Source organism: Aotus nancymaae, unplaced genomic scaffold (assembly GCF_030222135.1).
Source record: "Aotus nancymaae isolate 86718 unplaced genomic scaffold, 86718_ANA_hifiasm-v0.15.2.pri h1tg000058l, whole genome shotgun sequence".
NCBI classification, from domain to species: Eukaryota; Metazoa; Chordata; class Mammalia; order Primates; family Aotidae; genus Aotus; species Aotus nancymaae.
Window position 1 is genome coordinate 31401587 of NW_026988472.1, and position 21657 is coordinate 31423243.

At 37.6% G+C, this 21657-nt stretch overlaps 1 protein-coding gene across 1 annotated transcript; it reads left to right on the forward strand.

The window, feature by feature from the left end:
* Nucleotides 1-9622: 9622 nt before the first annotated feature.
* PPP4R3C (protein phosphatase 4 regulatory subunit 3C) lies at nt 9623-11953 on the forward strand. Its single transcript, XM_021670459.2, has one exon. The coding sequence runs from the start codon at nt 9623-9625 to the stop codon at nt 11951-11953; it is 2331 nt and encodes a 776-aa protein (XP_021526134.1).
* The last annotated feature ends 9704 nt before the right edge of the window (nt 11954-21657 follow it).

The following is a 21657-nucleotide window of genomic DNA, read 5'->3' on the forward strand; positions in this document are numbered from 1 at the left end:
CTGTCCTCTGTGTACTATTAAGAAAATGAGGGGCACGGGGGATAAGAAGAGATATATGGAGACATATATTTGTCTGTCCAAATGCTTAGGATTCTAAGTTGATGATTTTGTAATGTAGACATATACTGTGGCTTCTGTACTTATTTGAAAAGAAGGGAAAGAGAATGGTGATGTGCCTTGTAACAAAGAGCTCACATACATAGGCTCTTGAGTCTATCAGGGTTCAAACTAAGCTCAGAATATTTACTGACTGTGGAAATTCAGACAAGTTTGTTAGCCTCCTTATCCTCATCCAGAAAGAAGTTTAGGAAAGAAACTGAAAAAAACTGGTTAATGAAATCAGATACTAAGTTGATAGATTTTAATATTATGAGGAGTAATTTAATTCTTTTTATAATGAAAAATTTCCACCATAATGGGAAAAGTGATTTTTACACATTCTTTGATGCATTCATTCATAATAGTCACTGAACACCTATTGTCTCCTAGATAATGCAATACAGAAAAAAAGAAGATGGGTCAAGACCAGTCCTTGTCTTTGTTGGGATGGGGGAGCGGGATGAGAGCAGAGTAAGACAATAAAAGTAAACAAATGGTGTAGTAATTTTAGACTGAGAAAGTTCTATTGAGAAACTGAAATAGGGTAATGTTAGAGTGTGAGGAGAAGGGGTTGCTGCCTCAGATTTTGTGGGCAAAGAATTTTTGAGGGACTGATTTTTTTAATGCAATGTGAACGATGAGGAAGAGGATATAAAAATATAGGGGCATGGAGTTCTGGTCAGCAACCCTTAGAAGGGAAAAAGATATGCCGGAAGGACAGTGAGCTGGAACAAGGTGCCAGGAGAAAGGTAGGGGATGGGGTGAGGGGGTGGGGCCTGGTAAAATGCTAAAGAGCGTGGATTTATAGAAAGGAGTATGCAAGCTCTGGGTACTGTGGGAAGGGACTGCAGTAAAACGAAAGTGGATTGCTAAAACAAGAAATTCACTTCTTAATTATTTTTCTGGAGAAGGGCCTGATGATAAATGTCATGTATTGTATTACTATAAATACGCAGAAATCCTGATTAATAGAAATATTGAATCACAAAAATTCAAATAAGCTGGTTTTACTGTATCAGACATGAAAAGAAGACCATACAATTGGTCTTTTGAGAACTACTTTTTGCATTATAAAAACTTAGTAGATGATAAGTGTGCGACCCCGGTGGTGGGACCCCAAAACTCTTCGAGGAAGGCACCCAGTAAACACGAGGCAGGACACGCAGCTGCTGATGGCGACTTTATTGGGATCTCTGGGCGACTCAAGCGGGCAGGGAGGAATCGCGCGCGCTTTCTTTGTTCAGTCGGCTTTATAGGGACCGAGGGCCCGGGGCGGTGAAATAGCTGACTTGGCAGGTAGCGATTGGTTAGGGAGAGCTGATCTGGCGGGTAGTAATTGGCTATGTTGGTTGCTGGGCAGGAAGCCTGCCTGGCGGGAGCTAGTGGGACGGAAGGTTACGGGAGAGCTGATGGGGCGGATGGTGATTGGTTTAGTGAGTTGCTGGGCGGGAAGGTTGCTGGTCTTGGGTCGGGCCAGGATAGAGCGAGATAAGGGACCTTCCCTGTAGGGGAGGAAGGGCCTCCCTTATCGGGAATTAGGCCCTTTCCACATAGCTGAGGAACGGGGCCGAAAAGTCCTCAGCCAGACAATAAGAACTGAAAATTATTACTAGTAGTCATTCTCAACCAACTGTGATTTTGCCCCCTTCACCCAGGGGATATTTATCCCTGATTGAAGATATTTTTGGTTGCACAAGCAGGGAATGTGGTGTTAATGACATCGGGTGGGTAAACCACAACTATCCTGCTCTATCTACTCTCAGTAATCAACTAGCCAATCAAAGAAACAAGGCCACAAATATAGTCATTTTTAAAGCATAAAATCTTCATTAAAATTCACTTTATAAGGTCACATTTTATGATAAATATAATGCCTAAGGGTCATCTAAAACATAGGGGACCAATACAGTCATTGTACTTTAAAGGTCATGCAATATATGTGAGTACTAAGAACTTTTACCTTTGTTTTACATGATATTGTATGTATCACCTATATGGACCTGAAAGAGCCAATCTATCAAGAAGAATCCTGAGTGGCTAACTAGTCCTAACTTTAAAATAGAGCCAAGTGGCCATTTGCTCACTATAGATCCCACACATACTTTCTAAATTCCCAGAAAACCCACACATCTGTTTAACTTTGGAACTTTCATAGCTGACTGTTTATGTTAACATGGCCTGAACCTACCAATAGTATATGGCCTGCGTCAACCGATCAAACTCAGCAAGCATTGAACAATCAGAGCTCAGCAGGCATCAATCAATCAGAAATCACCAAGTTTGAATCTTTCATTTGCATAAAGGTCCTGAAGGGGAACCTGGGTGCAAACTTTCTCTGTGAAAGCCAAATCCTCCCTTTGTTTTCTAAAATGCACTTCCATTTTACATTGAAGGCCTTATCTCCCCAGTTTGCAAGCTGTTCTTTGGAATAAAGTCTCTTCCCTCTAAATTCTCTTTCAGGGAACATTCATTCACACCTATATATTTGATAAACCCCTCATATTAGAAGTTGTAAAAATTATAATTTTAATTAACTGTAAACAAATGTTTGATTTGTTTTTCTGAATGATTTTCATGTGTCATTCAAAAATACATTCTTACACCATGTCAGCCCTCCTGCTTAAGAAAATGATAGTAGATCAGGCCAGGTGCAGTGGCTCATGCCTGTAATCCCAGCACTTTGGGAGGCAGGTGGAGCACCTGAGTTTATGAGTTTGAGGCCAGCCTGGCCAACATGGCGAAATCCAGTCTCTACTAAAATTAAAAAATTAGCCAGGCGTGGTGGTACATGCCTGTAATCCCAGCTACTTGGGAAGGCTGAGGCAGGAAAATTGCTTGAACCCAGGAGGCAGAGGTTGCAGTGAGCCGAGATTGAGCCATTGCCCTCTAGCCTGGGCAACAAACTCTGTCAAAAGGAGGAGGGAAGGGAGGGAAGGGAAGGGGAGGGGAGGGGAGGGGAGGGAAGAGGAGGAAGGGAGAGAAGGGAAGGAAGGAAGAAAGGAAGGAAAAGGGAAGGAAGGGAGGGAGGGAGAAAAGGAGGGAAGGGAAAGGGAAAGGGAAGGGAAAGGGAGAGAAAGAAAGAAAGAACAAAAGAAAGAAAGGAAGGAAGAGAAAAGTAAGAAAGAGGAAGGAAGGAAGGAAGGAGGGAAGGAAGTGATAGCAGATCAGCAAGCAGTAACAAAACACAAAAGATAGTTTTTCAGGAAGAATAAACTAGATCTTCACACAAGTAGTAACATGTCCAATATCAAGACTAAGAATTCCCCTATTTATCATGAAATTTTTGTTTCTGTTTCTGACTCAATTCAATTTTCTCATCATATATCAAATATATTCAAGACATCCCTTTAAATATTAATTGAATTAAGGCATAAATGTTAAGATGAAATAAACTGCTCCCTATAAATGAAAATGTATATTGTATGACATAAATGTAACTTACACTATACTGAAGAAATGAAGATGATTCTATCTCTAGGCAAAACTTGAGTATTTTTAACTCCAAATTATGCTCCTTACTAGTACTTATGCAACATGGCTGTAGGGTAATTAGTAAGCAGAGAGCTAATGTTATTCTTGATGATCAAGGTAGGAAAAGGAAGTAACATAGTCTATTCAAATAGAGAAGAAAAGATCTATGAATTACAGAATTTAAAACAAAACTGGAAATGAGTCTAGAAGTAACTATTTGAACAGAAGAAAAAAGAGAGAACATGGTACTGACAGCACCTGAAATTTACATGAGGTTAAAAGAACATTTTCTCCTTTTTCTTTCCTCTCCTTAATTCATGAGGTGTGAGCAATAGATTTTGGATCTTCCAAGGAAGCCATGCACACAACTAGTACTGAGAATGTACTAGTGCTAACAGAAACTGCCTATGGATCCAAGAAAATACTTAAGTGATTCTTACCTCTGAGACACTGGGAAAACAATAGCTAGTACTGCTGCAATGCACACCTAATGGGATGATGTTTTTCACCTGAGAATAAATGAAGATTTTAAGTGTCTGCACATTCTAATGCTCTATATAGGGTAATCGTACATCTCTTGCTGCCCAAGGAAGTTCTTGGTTGTACTTGTCCAGGCTTATGAAAGAATACATCATTGTTCCTAATTCTTCACTCTTCTATCTACCCACACACTTTGTTATATAACTTTGCTATGATTTCCCTGTCTAGGTGGAACACACTTTTCCATCTCTTGATTCTGGTCTTGTCCATGAACTTGATTTGGTCAAACAGAAGCTTGAAACAGGTTGAACATTTTAATACTAGAAAATAAGGGTTCTTTCAACACTTGAGAGTAGATGGAAAAGCTGAAGTTTCTACCTGAGATTTCACTCAGTGTTGGGGAAGGAATATTTGACAGAACATAGAGGAAAACATGCAACTAAAAGTCTAGAAAAGGAAAATATTGTTTCCTTGGTCACCATCAATAAAAATAAAACTATCAAAAAAGATGGAATTTAGGTATCAGAAAAAATGACAAAAAATGTATTTTGTAAGTTAAAAATCTCTCTTGATAAGACTGTCTAGCTATTCCATAGGAGTACTGAACAATAAAGTTCAAATTCAATGTTTCATCCCCAGTGCCTGCTATATGGCCTAGCCATAGGGGTTTCTCAATGACTATTTGTGGAATAAATAAATGGATTATTGGAAATTATCCTATAAATAATGTTTATTTATTCATGCATTTATACTTCAAATAATTGTTGAGAAACTACGTGCACCATGCCTGTGGTAGATGCTAGGGACACAGCAGTGTGCAAAATAAGGAAATCATAGCCTTCATGCAGTTGATAGTCTGGTTTCAGAAAACAGAATAAATGAAGTTCAAAATGATCACATGATGCTAAGTGCTATGGAGAAAATATACATTGAAGAAAAGTGATAGGTGAGTTGGAATGGAAGGCCCCTGCCATTTTAAAGAGGTCGTTAGGGAAGGTGTCACTAGAAAAACAAGAACATTTGAATAATTTTTTAAGAAAATGAGGGTGTTTGTTAGTTACGTAGATATTGGGAAATAGAGTGTTCCAGGTAGAAAGAAGGACAGATACAAAGGTCCTGAGGCAAGTGTGCCCAATGTACTTCAGACACAGGATGGTGGCTAGTGTGGCTGAGGCAGAATAAGGAAGAAAGAGACTACTAGGTGAAGAGCTCAAGTAGATCAAGGGGGCCAGATCTTATTGCGATAGATAGATGATAGTTAGAATGTTGGCTTTTATTCTAAGGTAGAAACATTAATTTTTAGCAAAGAAGTAGGAGAATGTGACTTATGTTTTAAATGAATCCTTTCTGGCTATTGCATTCAAAATATACTAGTATAGGGAAAAGGCGGAAACCAAGAGAAGAGACTATTAAAAATTTGCAAATTAGAGATGATGGTGGCTTTGACACTGGTAGTAATAATGATAACAAATGTAATGAGAAGTAGCAGGATTCTGAACACATTTTGAAAGTCAGACAGATTATATATATTAGAAGACTGAATGTGGGGAGTAAGAGAAAGGGAAAAGTCAAGAATGACTCTATATTTTTTACCTGAGCCACAGGAAAGATGGAATTGACACTGCTTGCCTTGTGTTTCAGATATTCCCATAAGATATGCCATAAAAGGCAACATTCCACAGCATAAGTTAGCTAGAAAATTTGTAGTAAACATGTAGGTATGTTTTACACTAATTATTTTGAAGTTGAAAATTATAGGTGAGATACATTTGAATCACCATATTTTAATGCCATTTCATAAAATCAAAAATCACTTTGCTTTTCCTACTATGAAATGCTCGCTCCTCTTATAGATAGAATATTTAGACATCAAAATGTTTTATATACAGTCATGTGTTGCTTAATGACAAGAATATGTTCTTGGAAATGCATCTTTAGGCAATTTAGTCATTGTGTGAAGGCCATAGAGCGTATTTACACAAACCTAGATGGTATAGCCTCCTACACACCTAGGCTATATGATACAGCTTTTTGCTCCTAGGCTACACATCTGCACACCATGTCACTGTACTGAATACGATAGGCAGTTACAACACAATGGTAAATATTTCTGTATCTAAACATATCTAAACATAGATAAGATAATGCATTGGGCTTCAATGTTATGACAGCTAGGTGACAGGAATTTTTAAGTTCAACTATAATCTTATGGGACCAATATCATATATGCAGTCCATTGTTTACCTAAATGTCTTTATATGGCTCATGACTGTATAAATATTTTGTATGAGTTTACTGTACCTAAAATTCAGAAATGTGTGACTCATTCCTTTATTGTTTTCTAAATAACTGGAAATATAAAATTTAAACTCTAGTGGTCCTAAGATATGGATGAATTACAAGAGCCTTGTGTAAAAGTAGTTTTAGAACAGAGTCATGATGAACTAAATCTTACTACCCTACGTTTATAGGGAGGAAATGTGAGAGGGGCAAGCACGCAAAACAAAAGAGGAATTCATAATCTTAGGACTCAATCTACTCATTTTTATTTTGAACTGGCCTCAAATATTTTTCTTCACATAATAAAATGAAGAAACACCAAATAACAGTCATAGGTGGAAAAAAAACTACGTTGTTTTAAACATCTACTATAAAAATTTATATAGTCTAAGAGAGAGCACTGCATATTGGGAAGAGCAAAGTGCAGAGTTGGAACTATAAAAGGACTGGTTTCAAGTTCTGGCATCATCACTTACTACAGGGGTTTGTACCAAATGTTTGACTCAGTTTCAGAGTTTTATGTTTTTTCCTCTCTAGTAAGATAGTATTAATATCTTTCTTAGGTCACTTTTTACGAGGACTAAATGAAAAAGTACATAATGTACATTAAAAGGATTTACACAGCTCCTAGAATATGGTATTTTTTCAGTCTTATTACTTTGCTCCCTATAAAACAACTATAAAAATAACAAAATAATAATGTTAACTGATGAAGAAAAAAGGACATTGCTCTATTTATCAAACCAAATGAAGACAGGAACTGAAAGAAACTACTGCAGAAATAGCACTAAGAAACGTGAATATGAGACTTTCAGATTGTAGAGACTTTTGTTAACCTAATTAAGATAAAGGAACCTTAGTTGGCCTAAGGGAAACTCCCAGTGACAAAATTGTGAGAACACAGAGATTTGTGCTGAATGCCTCTCAGAGAATGGAACTCGAAGCCATATTCAAGGGATTGACAGTATTATAATTGATTCTGATAGATACTTCAATATAAACACAGCAGAGAAAAAAATTAGACCATTAGCAAACATGTCAGTATTGTTATTGCGTATTTGCACATTCTGTCATGTTGAAAGAAAATGTGTTTATACATATATCATTCTTATATATATGTCATTTATTAATTTTTATGTTTAAATATTATTTATAATTTATAAATGCTTCTAAACCAGCAGTCTCCTGGCATTGATTTAAATTTTCCCATGAAATAATTGTCATTTTGTGTTCAATTCCCCAAGTACCTCAGCTGTACTGTCATAAGTAATATTCTTGAACTGTAATCTACTGTAGGCCACACTGTAGAAGAGGTGTGTGCAAGTTTTTCTTTTCCACTTGAGAACTGTCACACATCTCCAATGCTATGTAAAATGTAGTGATTGCTACAAACAGGATCTTCAAGTCCAAATGTGCTTGATGTGCCCCAATTCTTAACTTTCCCTTGCAATAACAGGGTTAATGTTTTGGAAAAACATATTTTAAAAGAAAACTGCAAAACTTGCTGCTACATCAAAAATCAACTTGGCTACTATTAAAATTATATTTAACAGAGTTGCCACATCCAAGCTTCTATTTTTCAGTTGGCTATACACAGATGTGGATCTAAAGGAGGAAGTGCGTGACTTTCATCTTGACTTGATAATTTTATGTTGATTACAAATTATATAGATGGAAGAAATGTGAAATAAAGTGTAATGAAGGCCAAGAAAAGAAGGGGATAGCATAGTTCAATGGCTGAGAAAACCAGTTTTGGAAGCAGAAAGACATGTTGAACACAGAGTTCCTCAACTTATTAGTGTATGACCTTTGGCAATTTATTTAACATCTCCAATTTATTTCCTCATCCTAAAAGGATTGCTAATACTCCTATATCACTGGATCATTATGTAAACGAAGTAGGAAAGTAGCTCTAACGTTCTTGTCAGTGTCTTGAACATAATAAGCATAAAGGTATTATTAGATTTGATCATTTATGTTACTACCTTTCTTCATAAGAATAATAAGTAATCAATTATTATTAGTTGTTGTGGTGGTTATTATTATTAAAAGAAATAAAATAATTGATCTGTGATGGCCAGTACTCACTCTTGGCTAATTTCAACTCACAGTTTTCCTTTGGCCCAGTCCTTACCTACGAATGAGGAGTGTCCTTATGAAGTGGGAAAATTTGGGGAAATGTTTTCCCCATTGTGCTAGAAGATAGAGCTTTAGGCTGAGCTAAACAGACCAAAGAAGTTAACCAACTCCTTCTTAAAACAATCCTCCCAAAGGATATCTAAGTGAATGATACAGATTTATGCCAAGCCTTATTGGGAAGACTGAATCCCATTTCTCTGATTCTTGCTAATGGTCTATAGGTCATGTGCTCCTGTTTATTTTTTGGACCAGCCTTTTCTTGACATAGAATGTGAAATGTGAACTTTGTCAGGATACAAGTGATTAAAGTTCCAAGTCTCCATTCCCAAATATTGTTTCAGAGAGTGAAAATGTTTCAGAGAACAAAATCCTTTATAGAAAAATCATATTCTACTTCCTAAGCTTCCATTTGTAAGCTTGGTGGCAGCTCCTTATAACAAGTATAGTACTTGTTAAATAAGCACATTCTTTTGGGGCAGAATTCTACGGAAATCACAAGATTCCTGCCAGAATGACGCTTTTCTAGACAATGGAAAACAGTCCAAGAAACTCGCTTTTTTTTTTTTTTTTTTTTTTTTTTTTTGAGACAGTTTTGCTCTTGTTGCCCCAGGCTGGATCTTGGCTCATCGCATCCTCTGCCTCCTGGGTTCAAGCCATTCTCCTGCCTAAGCCTCCCGAGTAGCTGGGATTACAGGCGCCCACTACCACGCCCAGCTAATTTTTGTATTTTTAGTAGAGGCAGGGTTTCACCATGTTGGCCAGGCTGGTCTCAAACTCCTGACCTCATGTGATCCACTCGCCTCAAGCCTCCCAAAGTGCTGGGATTACAGGTGTGAGCGCACCACGTCCCGCCTGAAACTCACTTTTTAAGAGACAGTAGGGTATGGGGAGTCGGGGGGCAATGGCGTGAAGAAGATTCAGTGTGCTTGAGGTGGGGGAAAGTGAGAGGTAACAGGGCCTTCAGACGGAACCAGAGGAAACCCTGCCGCCTTCCGGCCTCTCTGGAGCCTTGGCCCCGCCCCTGTAAGCATTACTGATTTGCCGTCTTCTATTGCGAGTGCCATCTCGGCCACCGTCGTTGCGGCAGCTTCAGTGCCGTACCGGAGGCGGCGTAGCTGAGACCTGAGGTGACTTGGCAAGGCCAGAGGACGCCATGGCAGACCTGAGGTACAGAGTAAACGTCTATCTCCTGAACGAAAACCAGCAATGGATCACTCTAGGCACCGGTCACATCTCATCCACTTACGACGAGCAGTTCCAGGGCATGTCGCTGCTTGTTCAGTCGGATTCAGATGGGTCAGTCATCCTGTGGTCACAGATACCGCCAGACAGGCCCTATCGGAAACATGAAGAGACACTAATTGTTTGGTATGAAGCTGAGAAACGTGGTATGGTGCTGAGTTTCCAGGACCCAGCTGGCTGCCAGGATATTTGGGAAGAAATTTGCGAAGTTCAAGGTAAAGATCCGTGTGTCCTAATCACACAGGACATTTCAGATGAATCAGAAGAAGAATTTGATGAAATGTCGGAAATTAGTAACATGGTTGCGCTACCTGACTGTGAACTCCATACACTTGATCAAATTGCTAACATAGTTACCTCAGTTCACTCGTCACCTATCCGTAGAGAAAGTCTGGCTCTGATGTTGCAAAATGAGGCTTATATTCAAAAACTACTGCAACTGTTCCACACTTGTGAAAACCTAGAGAATACTGAAGGTTTATACTGTTTGTATGAAATTATTAAGGGAATCTTACTCCTCAACGAAGAATGTCTGTTAGACATAATGTTTTCTCATGAGTATATCATGGATGTGGTGGGATGCCTTGAATATGATCCTGATTTGGATCAGCCAAAAAGGCATAGAGACTACTTGACCCACAATGCAAAGTTCAAGGAAGTTATACCAATGACTAACTCTGAACTTAAGCAAAAAATACATCAGACATACATAGTACAGTACATTTATGACATTCTTTTGCCTGTACCAAACATGTTCGAAGAGAATCTTTTTACACTTGAAACATTTATTTTCTACAACAAGGCTGAGATAGTCAGCACGCTGCAGAAAGATCACAAATTTTTGTTGGAAGCTTTTGCACAGTTAAGGGATGAGACTATAAATGAAAATAGACAGTGTGAATTGCTATTTTTTTTCAAGGAATTATATTCATTTTCTCAGGCATTACAGTCTGAAATCCACGATGAACTATTAGAAACGCTGACACAGTTGGGAATTCTTCCTGTTCTTAAAATCATAATGATCAGGGATAATTTGCAAGTAAGGTCAGCTGCTGCAGATATATGTGCTTGTCTAGTGGAATACAGTCCATCCAAGATCCGAGAATTTATAATTTCAGAAGTCCACATGTGCAATAATAGTGACCTTTTCATTAATGTAATAATTAAACAAATGATCTGTGATACTGATCCTGAGTTAGGAGGTGCTGTTCATTTGATGGCAGTTCTCCGTACTCTACTTGATCCAAGCAACATGCTGTCAACACCTGAGAAAACTGAAAGACGTGAATTTCTACGTGTCTTCTACAAACATTGCATGCATAAATTTGTAGAACCGCTCTTAGCTGCCACCTCAAAACACAACTGTGAGGAGGATGATATATTTGGATATGACAAAATCAAAAATTGCCCTAATAATAATCAAACAGCACAGCTACTTGCTTTGATATTAGAGCTACTTACATTTTGTGTAGAACATCACACATACTACATGAGAAACTACATCTTGAAGAAAGACTTGCTAAGAAAAGCCTTGATCTTGATGAAATCAAAGCATACTCACCTGGTTTTGTGTGCTCTTCGCTTTATGAGAAGGATGATTGGCCTTAAAGATGAAGTTTATATTCGTTACATCATCAAGGGAAATCTTTTTGGGCCAGTTGTAAATGCTCTTATAGATAATGGCACTAGGTACAATTTGTTGAATTCAGCTATTCTTGAGCTATTTGAATACATAAGAGTGGAAAATATCAAGTCTCTTGTTTCACATATAGTTGAAAAGTTTTATAACACACTTGAATCGATTAGATATGTTCAAACATTCAAAGGATTGAAGATTAACTATGAACAAGAGAGATACAGACTAAGTGAAACACAAAAGAATTTACATTCTATACTGCAAAATATAGTAGTTTGCAGAGGTATCAAAGAAGAAATGAAGGTGAAAGAAGAAATGTGTTTTACAGAAGATGCAGAAGAAGCAGATATGCCACGACTGGAAGATAACGATGAATTTATGGAGACTAAAAGAACCCAAGAACATGAAGACAAGATAGACTCTCCTAAAAGAACATCTTCTGGTGACTTCAGATTCTCTTCATCTTATTCTGCTTGTGCTGCTATTGGAACAAGTAGCCCAGATGATAACAGTGTGGTTTGTTCAGTGGATCATCCAGATGATGAAAAAGAAAAAGAAGAAGAAGATGAAACATCCCCCAAGAAGAAACCTCATCTTAGCTCTTAAAATCTGTATAGGGGACCCTCAACATAATTCTATAAACATCAATTAGCTAAAAAGACTGATTCCACAAACTTTTACATGTGAACTTATAACGTTAAATTACAAATATGAGTTAAGAAGGTTTAATTCTGTAAAAACAAAATTTCTCATAATCTTTAGAAAAATAGTAACGAGCACCTGGGTGATGCACTTAAGCAAGAAAGTCTTAATTTGGGGCATGATTTGGAAACCATCTCTGGGGAGGAAAGTCTTAGTTTGGAGTGGGAAAGAACCAGGTTGATAAAATAATATGAATGTAATTTTGTTCCAGAGGTATATTATTAGAAACAGTAGTAACAGTTCAGTTGAAAAGGCTACAACATTACTTGTATAATGGTTCTAGCTATGGTATTCTTTCCTTCAGTTACATTTTTAACACAAAATTTTATGTTTGTATGAAAAACAAAGTTAACTATAAAAAAAGTCTGTTCAGACATTTCTGTAAAGATATAACAAAATTTCAGCTTATAAGTAATTGGAAGGATGTAGCTTTCAGAGTGAACTTTCATTAATTAAAAAAGCAAGCTGAATTTACAATGTGGAGTTACTTGTTTTTATTAAAACAATAGAAATATATTCTCTCGCAGTTCTGGAGACTGGAAGTCCAAAATCAAGGTGTCAGCAAAGCCATGACCGCTCTGAGTCACTGGATAGCATCCTTCCTTGTCGTTTCCTAGCTTCCGTGGGTTGGCATCTTGGAGTTCATTGGCTTGTAGCTGTATTAGTCCAAACTTTGCCTCTGTGGTCAATGGCATTCTTCTGGTGTCTATGCAGTTGTTATGTAACTTTTTTTTTAGATGGAGTCTCACTCTGTCATCAAGGCTGGAATGCAGTGAACCTCTGCCCTCTGGGTTCAAGTGATCCTTCTGCCTCAGCCTCCCACATAGCTGGGACTACAGGCATGCACTACCATGCCCAGCTAATTTTTGTATTTTTTGTGGATACTGGGTTTTGCCATGTTGGCCAGGCTGGTTTCGAACTCCTGACCTCAAGTGATTCCCCCGACCTCGGCATCCCAAAGTGCTTGGATTACAGGCATGAACCACCATGCCCAGCCTAATATAACTATTTTAGGTAGGAGATGGTAAGCATCAGTCCAGTAGTATTTGCAAAATTTTTGCTACGATCTTGGGAGTGAGTAGAACAGAGTGCTTTCTACTTCCTAGAATGCGCCTAGGTAAAGTTTGAATTTTTTGTATAGATGGGGTCTCAATATGTTGCCCAGCTGGTCCTCAAATTCCTGGCCTTAAGTGATCCTCCCACCTCAGAAAAATTTCTGTTTTGATGTCATTTCTCTTTATTCTTCTCCTATCAGCTAGTTTTAATCTACCATTTTAAAAATTAACACTGTAGGGAAATAAAAGAATATTTGCATTTTTTGCTGTCTTTTTCCCAGTGAGTTTATAAGGGAAGATGAAGGAGGACATCAATATAATGGGATATAAAAATAAAATGTTTTTGAAGAAAGAAGAAGAAAAAAATTAGAAAAGGACAGACATTCAATTGAGCTGTGTAACCTCTATGAGCCCTTTTCTAGTCTTAGCTACTTAATGTTAGGGAAACCAGCGTGACAAGCAAAATGGTGAAAAAGCAAATTGGTCATTAGATGGCATAACCTGCTATTAAGGGAACATTTAAGAGGGCAACAAAACAGAAGAGCAATCCTTACTGCCTACACAGTGAGTGAAAAATTAACCAAAATATTCAGTCTCTCTAGCTATGGTGAGTGAGAAGATAACATGTCAAAAAAGTTTATTTCATCTTTAAGTTTTCTGGAAGTAACTTCAAAAGGAACTTTAAGTAGGTTATTGATGATATGAAAACAAGAAACATTTTGAAATGGCCCTGTATTTACCATATAATCCAGGTGAGCATATTTGAAGAGGTGCCCTGGACTCTTAAAGGTTTGAACACATGCTTTGAACACATGACTTCTGGTAATTTTAATGGCTTAGTGACTTTCTAAACAACAAAAAGGGAGAGAGTGATATAAAAGATAAAGCAAAAGCCTCATATTCATACAGCCCTTGATGATAATGCAGGCCCTGATGCTTACCAGTTCCGTGACCTTAGACAATTTACTTATTTTCTCCTTGAGCCACAATTTCTCCATCTTGTTTTAAAAATTAGAAACTATATGTAAATTATCTGGAACATGTTTAGCACTCAAGAAATAGCTTTTAAAAATCATTAGCAGCAGGAACAGTAGTATAATTATTTCTAAGAAGATGAGGGATAAAGCCAGCTATAACCACTTATATCACAAGTTATGCTCATAAATTAATAATCTTATATTCTGGATCAAATTGACAGCAACATAACAAATTAAAAATTAAAGAGTTCAGCCCTGGTTGGAGGATAATTCTATGTGTGTATATCGTGTCCTGCTGAGACACAACCGAAATAAAAACAAAGTAGAAAGAATAATAAACTCTCATATAGCAATGAAGACACTTGGGTAGAGTGATGTCTAGCATGTTAACCAAGGAATGGGTGCTAGATGACAGGAGTGAAGAGTGAAATTGAAATTAGAAGAGTAGGAGCAGAAGTGGGGAGGGAACTGAAGATTTGCAAAAGTGACAAGAGTCACTAAGCCTTATTCCTTCCATGCTTCACCCCAGTAAGCAGAGCAGGCAACTAGAATGTATCCCTACATAACAGACCAAATGTCTTTCCCTAAAGCAAATGAAATAACAAAGCTGAGGGCCCTGATATGAATGTTGTTTCCTCAGAGTTAAGCCCTTTAAGGTGTTGGAAGGTCTAAAATGCTGAAAGTTTACCACCCTTAGAGAACAAATCACAGTGTATTCAGGAAAGAGCCATATTAATGCCTGGCTGTCACCCAAGAAGTACAGTCTGAGTATAAATGGTGCCCTTGAAAGTGTTTACAATTGGTAGGGTCGCCCCATCCTGAGTGTTACCTATATCAATTAGGAAAGTAAGTTGAGAATGCTAGCAGGCAAACCTTAAGGTTCCCAGTTCAGTTAAAATAATTCAGCCTAGTCCTTGTTTGGCAGATTTGCTAAAGTGCAGTCAACCCAATATGCTTCTTTGTCCATGCTCAGCTTGGGGTCATGACATTAGTCTGTTCCAAGGAAGGATTGAGAACGAAGGTGAGGTTGACATCAAGAGGTGCGCATGTGCACATGTGTATGTGGGCAGGAGCTGGGATCACCTCCTGTTGTTTCTGACAAACCTCTCTATAAGGTAAAAGGGAAAGGTGGTTAGACGTACCTGGCTGCAAGTGGCCAGCCCAGCAGTCAGTTAAATTGAAGGTCCTTGCAACTGTTTGGGAAAACTGCACCAGAATGTTTTCCTTGGGGAGGAAGGCTCCTGAGGCAGTCCTGATAGACAAAGATCATTAATGCCCTTCCTTTTTCTGTACAACCTTAGGTGCTAGGTTGTTGCTCTTTCTCTATCTCCACAATACCTAAATCTACCATTCTGGTAACTATAACTTTGATTTTTTTTTCAATCATATCCTACACTCACCCAAACCTTTCATCTAGAAGGATCAGGTGCAAGAGGGACAAGGACATTTTTATGAAAGGTAACTGAAATTAGGTTTGAATCTCGTAGGTCCCATTTTTGCCAGGTTGCTCCCTATAGGTATACTAATAACTGGGGAAAGAAATGTGCTCATGTCCAGGAATGGTCAGGACAGAATTCCAAATTTTCAAAATAAGTCTATATAATTTCCCACCCCTTCAGTCCTAAACTCTAGCCAGTAGATGGCTAAAAGAAGGTGATCACTTTCTGGGGATAGTCACATTCAATGAGCAAGTTGTCGTACTTACTCTGATGTAGTTCTTAAATTTACCAGTATTGATATTTTGTCCTAGATAACTAGTTGTGGGGACTGTCCTATGCATTGTAGGATATTTAGTGGCATCTATGACCTCTGTTCACTAGACGCTGGCAGCACACGCTCAGTTGTGACAACCAAAAATGTATCTAGAAGATGTTAAATATTTCTTGAGTGGGCAAAAATCACCCTCGATTGTGAAACACTAGTTAAAAATGTGTAAAGCTCTATTTAAGGGCTTCCCTTATTATGTGGGTGTTGGGTCCACTTCCACTAGCCTGAGTCAACTTCTCTCTTTTCGCTCTACTTGCAAGGGCCAAGTACACACAAAGACCAGGTTCATAATGCACTTTTAATAAAAGAAAATTGGCCTTGCTTAGGAGTATAGAGATCCAGATCCTCCCTTTCATTAAAAGAGTGACTGAGGCATATTATTTGACACCTGTGATTCTCAGCCTTCTTATTTGTAAAGTATGGCAAATAACACTGTTATGGTTAAATTGTATCCTGCTAAAATTCATTTGTTGAAGGCTTTACCCCTATATACCTCAGAATGTGACTGTATGTGGAGATAGAGCATCTAAACTGGCAATTGAGATAAAATTAGGTCATATGTGTGGTCCTAGTCCAACATGACTGATTACTTAGATGAAGAGGAAATTAGGACATAGACACATAGAAGGGAAAGGGCATATGAAGACACAGGGAGGAGGTGGCCATCAACAAGCCAAGGAGAAGAAAGAAACTCAGAAGAAAGCAACTCTGATGACACCTTGATTTTGGACTTCTATCCTTCAGAATGGTGAGAAAATAAATTTCTGTTTAAGCTACCAGTGTGTGATAGTTTGTTATAGCATCCCTAGCAAACTAATAAAAACACCTGATAGGAAGAAGATAAGAGTATATATTTTATGAATACCACAGAATGATTAAGATAGTGTTCACAAATGAGATATGACAATAGCTATTCTTTATTGAGCATGCATTGTATGTCACGCACGTTGTCCTAGGTGATTTTCCCACACTATTACTAATTTCACAATAAACTTGTAAGGTAAATATGGTGGCCATGAGATGTGCCTTGTAGAGAGGGAGTATAGTTGACTAAGGACCCCAAGCACTGTGCTCTGAAATCATTGCCCTATTTCCTCCCAAATCATGCTTCCTAGGGGCTGCTCCCATCCAGTGCTTAGCATGGCAGGGGTACTACAGCAGGCACATTCCTGGGAGTTGAAGGGCTCCTCTGACTGAAGATGTTAGTTTAAGGGCTTTCTGAAGGCCTTCCTGAACTCTTTTAGACTACACAGTGATCTAGGGTGTTTCCATCATAGCTTCATTCCTTCTGCTTCACTTGGAGTCAGAATGCATCCTGACCTGATGACTCTCTCAGACTCCTCTAGCTTGCTCCCTGTTGCCTCTCACTGATATCTTCCCTGACAAAGTCCTTGTATGCTAAATCCTCACATGATGACTGTTTCCCAGAAAACGTTGACAAACAGAGGCACACAGAAGTGTGTGCCCAGAATTACATAACTACTACTAGTGGGACTATTCAGATATAAAGTTGTCTGACTCCATAGACTTAGTTTTTTCCCCAGCATGTATTGTGGCTCAAAATCTATAGTGAAAGTACTTAAAAGTTTTAACCATTATATGCACCTACCATATGTATTTATTAATAATAAGGTAGCCATATGAAATCAATATAAGGTCTATGGACAATCTAAGCACATACAGAACAACTGTCCCTCTTTCTGTTTTACCTATGCATCCAAAGGTCATGTTGAGGTAACACTGCTTGAATTTCCCTTCACAGAAAGAGCACTCTGCAAACTATTTTCAGTATACCACTAAGAGGTAGCTGGTGAAATTTAAGCCCCTGAAGCCAAGATAGGTAAAATAGCTAACTTTCATTACATCCCAAGCATTGTGCTAAGTACTTTATATGTATATATATTTATATGATACTTCAATAGTAACAATGGAAGCACATATCACCATTTCTCCTCATATATCTCTCATGCTAGAGTTTAGTTGTTAATTCGAGAAAAATGTTGGGAATAGGGGCTTACTTAATTTATTGAGACTAAGTTTCAGCCCCATTGTTGTGAAATAAAAATTATGTCCAATTTTATAAAACTTAAAATTAAATATCTTGCATGAGTGGATGTCTTAGCCACTAGACATGCATCAATTCATGTTCCTCTCTAAGTTTCTGTTGAATTGACTGTTTGCTTTCCTTTTCCTCTTTATTGCTTTGGAAGTTAAGTTATTCTTCTGATTCTAATCTAGTAGTTAGTTACCTTTAAATTGTAACAGGTACACTTCATCTTACACAGACTTAATTTAATCAATAAGTCTATCCTACTCTTGGATGATAAAGAAAAATATTTTATGTTAATCATTCCTCTACAGTATTGCATAAGATTGCTATTTTAATATATCTGATATGATTAGCTGTTGCATTAGTCCATTCTTATGCTGCTGCAAAGAACTGCCCAAGACTGGGTAATTTATAAAGGAAAGAGGTTTAATTGATTCACAGTTCTTCAGGGCAGGGCAGGCCTCAGGAAAGTTACAATCATGACAGAAGGGGAAGCAAACACATCCTACTTCACATGATGGCAGGAAGAAGAAGTGCTGAGCAAGGGAGGAAAAGCCTCTTATAAAAACGTCAGATCTTGTGAGAACTCACTCACTATCACAAGAACGGCATGGAGGTAACGGCCCACAAGATTCAATTACCTCCCACTGCATTCCTCCCATGACATGTAGGGATTATGGGAACTACAATTGAAGGTTAGATTTCGGTGGGGACACAGCCAAACCGTATCAGCTTTTTACCTTTTTTTTAAAAAAAAAAAAAAACACATTGTCTTGCTCTGTCGCCCAGGCTGGAGTGCAGTGGCATGATCTCAGCTCACTGCAACCTCCACCTGCATTCAAGCAATTCTCATGCTTCAGCCTCCTGAGTAGCTGGGATTACAGGCATGCACCACCGTGCCCAGCTAATTTTTGTATTTTTAGTAGATACGGGGTTTCACCATGTTGGCCAGGTTGGTCTCAAACTCCTGACCTCAAGTGATCCACCCGCCTCAGCCTCCCAAAGTGCTGGAATTACAGGCATGAGCCACTGCACCCAGGCCATATCAGCTGTTTTTAATGGAAGGGTTTTGGTCTCCAAACTGTTGGAATAAGAAACAAACCAAATTTGAGTTACATTATTTCCTGCCCTACTGCAATGACTAAATTCAGCAATTATGTGGGTACTATTTAGAGAAAACTGCAGAAAACTACTTCTGTTGGACAGTTACTAAGGCAACTGTCTGGAAAAGAAAGACATATGAATGGGCTGAGGAACCTGGTAAGCTATTCAATAATATTGAAATGTTTCTGCCATACACATCTTCAAAGATACTCTTCAAAATCCAAAGACTGCTTTGATTTATCACATTTGACAGTGGAGAACATATAGTATTTTGGTGTATTTCCAAAGATTGTGAAATATAAAGAATTGCAGATTTATTTCAGGCCTAAAATAACATATCCTGTGAAAAGCTATCCATATTTTTTCTCAGTTTTGAGGATTACTCTTTAAATGTAATTAAATTTTGTATAATTTCTATTGATAGTAAATATTATGATGTTTAAATGTATAATAGATTTCATGTTATGCAAAAAATCACACTATGATAGAGTTTAGAAAATACATCAGCTTCCCTTTGATAAATACATTTTTAATAATTGAATAATGCATAATGGTTTTATATATCTTCACTAATATTTTATGCATAGAGGAAAAGTGTATGGGACATGGATTTGGAATGGCTAACTTTGTGTCTTAATTGAAGGATTTTCTACCTGTTAGGCTTTAGATCATTCATACAACCTGAGTCTCAGTGTACTTATCTATAAAACAATGCTAATGCTACAAATAAGAATGCAGACAAAATTACAGAATGTTAAAATAACACTGGGAGGTTGATTAATATTGTCTACTTAGTTAATCTGACATTGTAACAGTTTCCTTTTTATACTTAACAACTAGTGCAGTTTCATTTTTATTTCTCACATAAAATATCATATCAGGTTATACAGAGATATAACCCCATACTGGTACCCTGAAATTAGATTGTAAGCAATGATTTATGGTAACTTCTATATTTATTATTGTAAAGTATTCAACTCAGATGTAAAAGAATTGGCACATTTTTCTTTACTTTTTTTCTTCCTGTCTCTCTTTGGAAATTATAAAATGATACTTAAGATATAGATATAACCTTCTTATAAAACACCTACTAATAAGATTAAAGTCTCCATTTAGCATTCCTGAAATCTAAGATCTATCATCCCTACATTTTGCTCAGCATCCATCCTTATCACTTTGATGTACATGACTTTGGTGTTCCATGGATTTATATAAATGTACTCATAGAAAATTCACAATATTGCTATATTAATAGATATTTACTTTTCGTCTTATCCATTCTCCCTCACCTTCCTTGAGAAGTATTCTAAATTTCTAATAAGAAATTCAATTTCCAATTCTTAGCAAAGCAATTTGCCTCTGTGACAGGCTGAAAAATATATTCCCTAAAAAAAAAACATATCTATGTCCTAATCCCTGAAGCCTGTGAATGTTTCCTGAAATGGCAAAGTCTTTGCAGGTGTGACTAAATTAAGAATCTTGAGAAGAGAATATTATCCTGGATTATGTGAATGGGCCCTAAATGAAATCGCTTGTATCCTTATAAGATGAAGTCAGAGGTAGATTTGATACACACTCAAGGGAGAAGACAATGTGAAGAGGGAGCAAACAGAGATTTGAAATTCTAGCCTTGAAGCCTGAAATGTTGAGGCCACAGCCAGGGACTGCCAGCAGCCACAAGAAGCTGAAAGAGGCAAGAAACAGATTGTTCCCTGGGGTCTCTGACATTGTAACAGTTTGATTTCCACCCAGTGATACTGACTATTGGAATTCTGGTCTCCAGAAACACAAAAAGAATTTTTTGCTGTTGTTTAATGCCACCCAGTTTGTGGTGATTTGCAACAGTATCCACAGTAAACTAATACGTGATATAACAATTAAAAATACAAATTAAAATAATGAGATGTTATTCTGCACTTACGGGTAAAGATTTAAAATCTTGATGAAATATGGTGATGGAATAAAAGTTGGGTACTTTTATACTATTTTACTGCAATTTCTAAGTATCCATAGAAATAAACACTTAACCTTTGATTCATATATTATCTTCTTGGAATTTTTCTACTAACATATTAAAAAATTTTGAAGAGACAAATGTACCTTGATATTTATTGCAATGTTATTTAGAGTAGCAAAATCTGCAAGCAACTCAAGTGTCCATCAGCTGGTAACTAGAATTACACATTATAGCATAGTATACAAATATGTAGCATCCTTTTTCCTCAGTTTCAGCTAAAGTTCCACTATTGGAAAACAAAATATAACAATATTTGCTAAAGTGAGGCACCAGTCCATTTATGCATATCATATAAACAAGTTATATGGCAGTGTGCAGTGGCTCACACCCATAGTCACAGAACTTTGGGAGGTAGTAGTGGGAGGATCACTTGCATCCAGGAGTTCAAGATCAGCCTGAGCAACACCAGGTGACCTCGCCTCTACAAAAAAATTTAAAAAGGAAAACAAAACATAGTAACGTCAGAGGTGTTTGAACCAGAGCAACTCCATCTTGAATAGGGGCTGGTTAAAATAAGGCTGAGACCCACTGGGCTGCATTTCCAGGAGGTCAGGCATTCTTAGTCCCAGATGAGATGTAAGTTCAGCATAAGATACAAGTCACAAAGACTTTGCTGATAAAACAGGATGTGGAAAAGA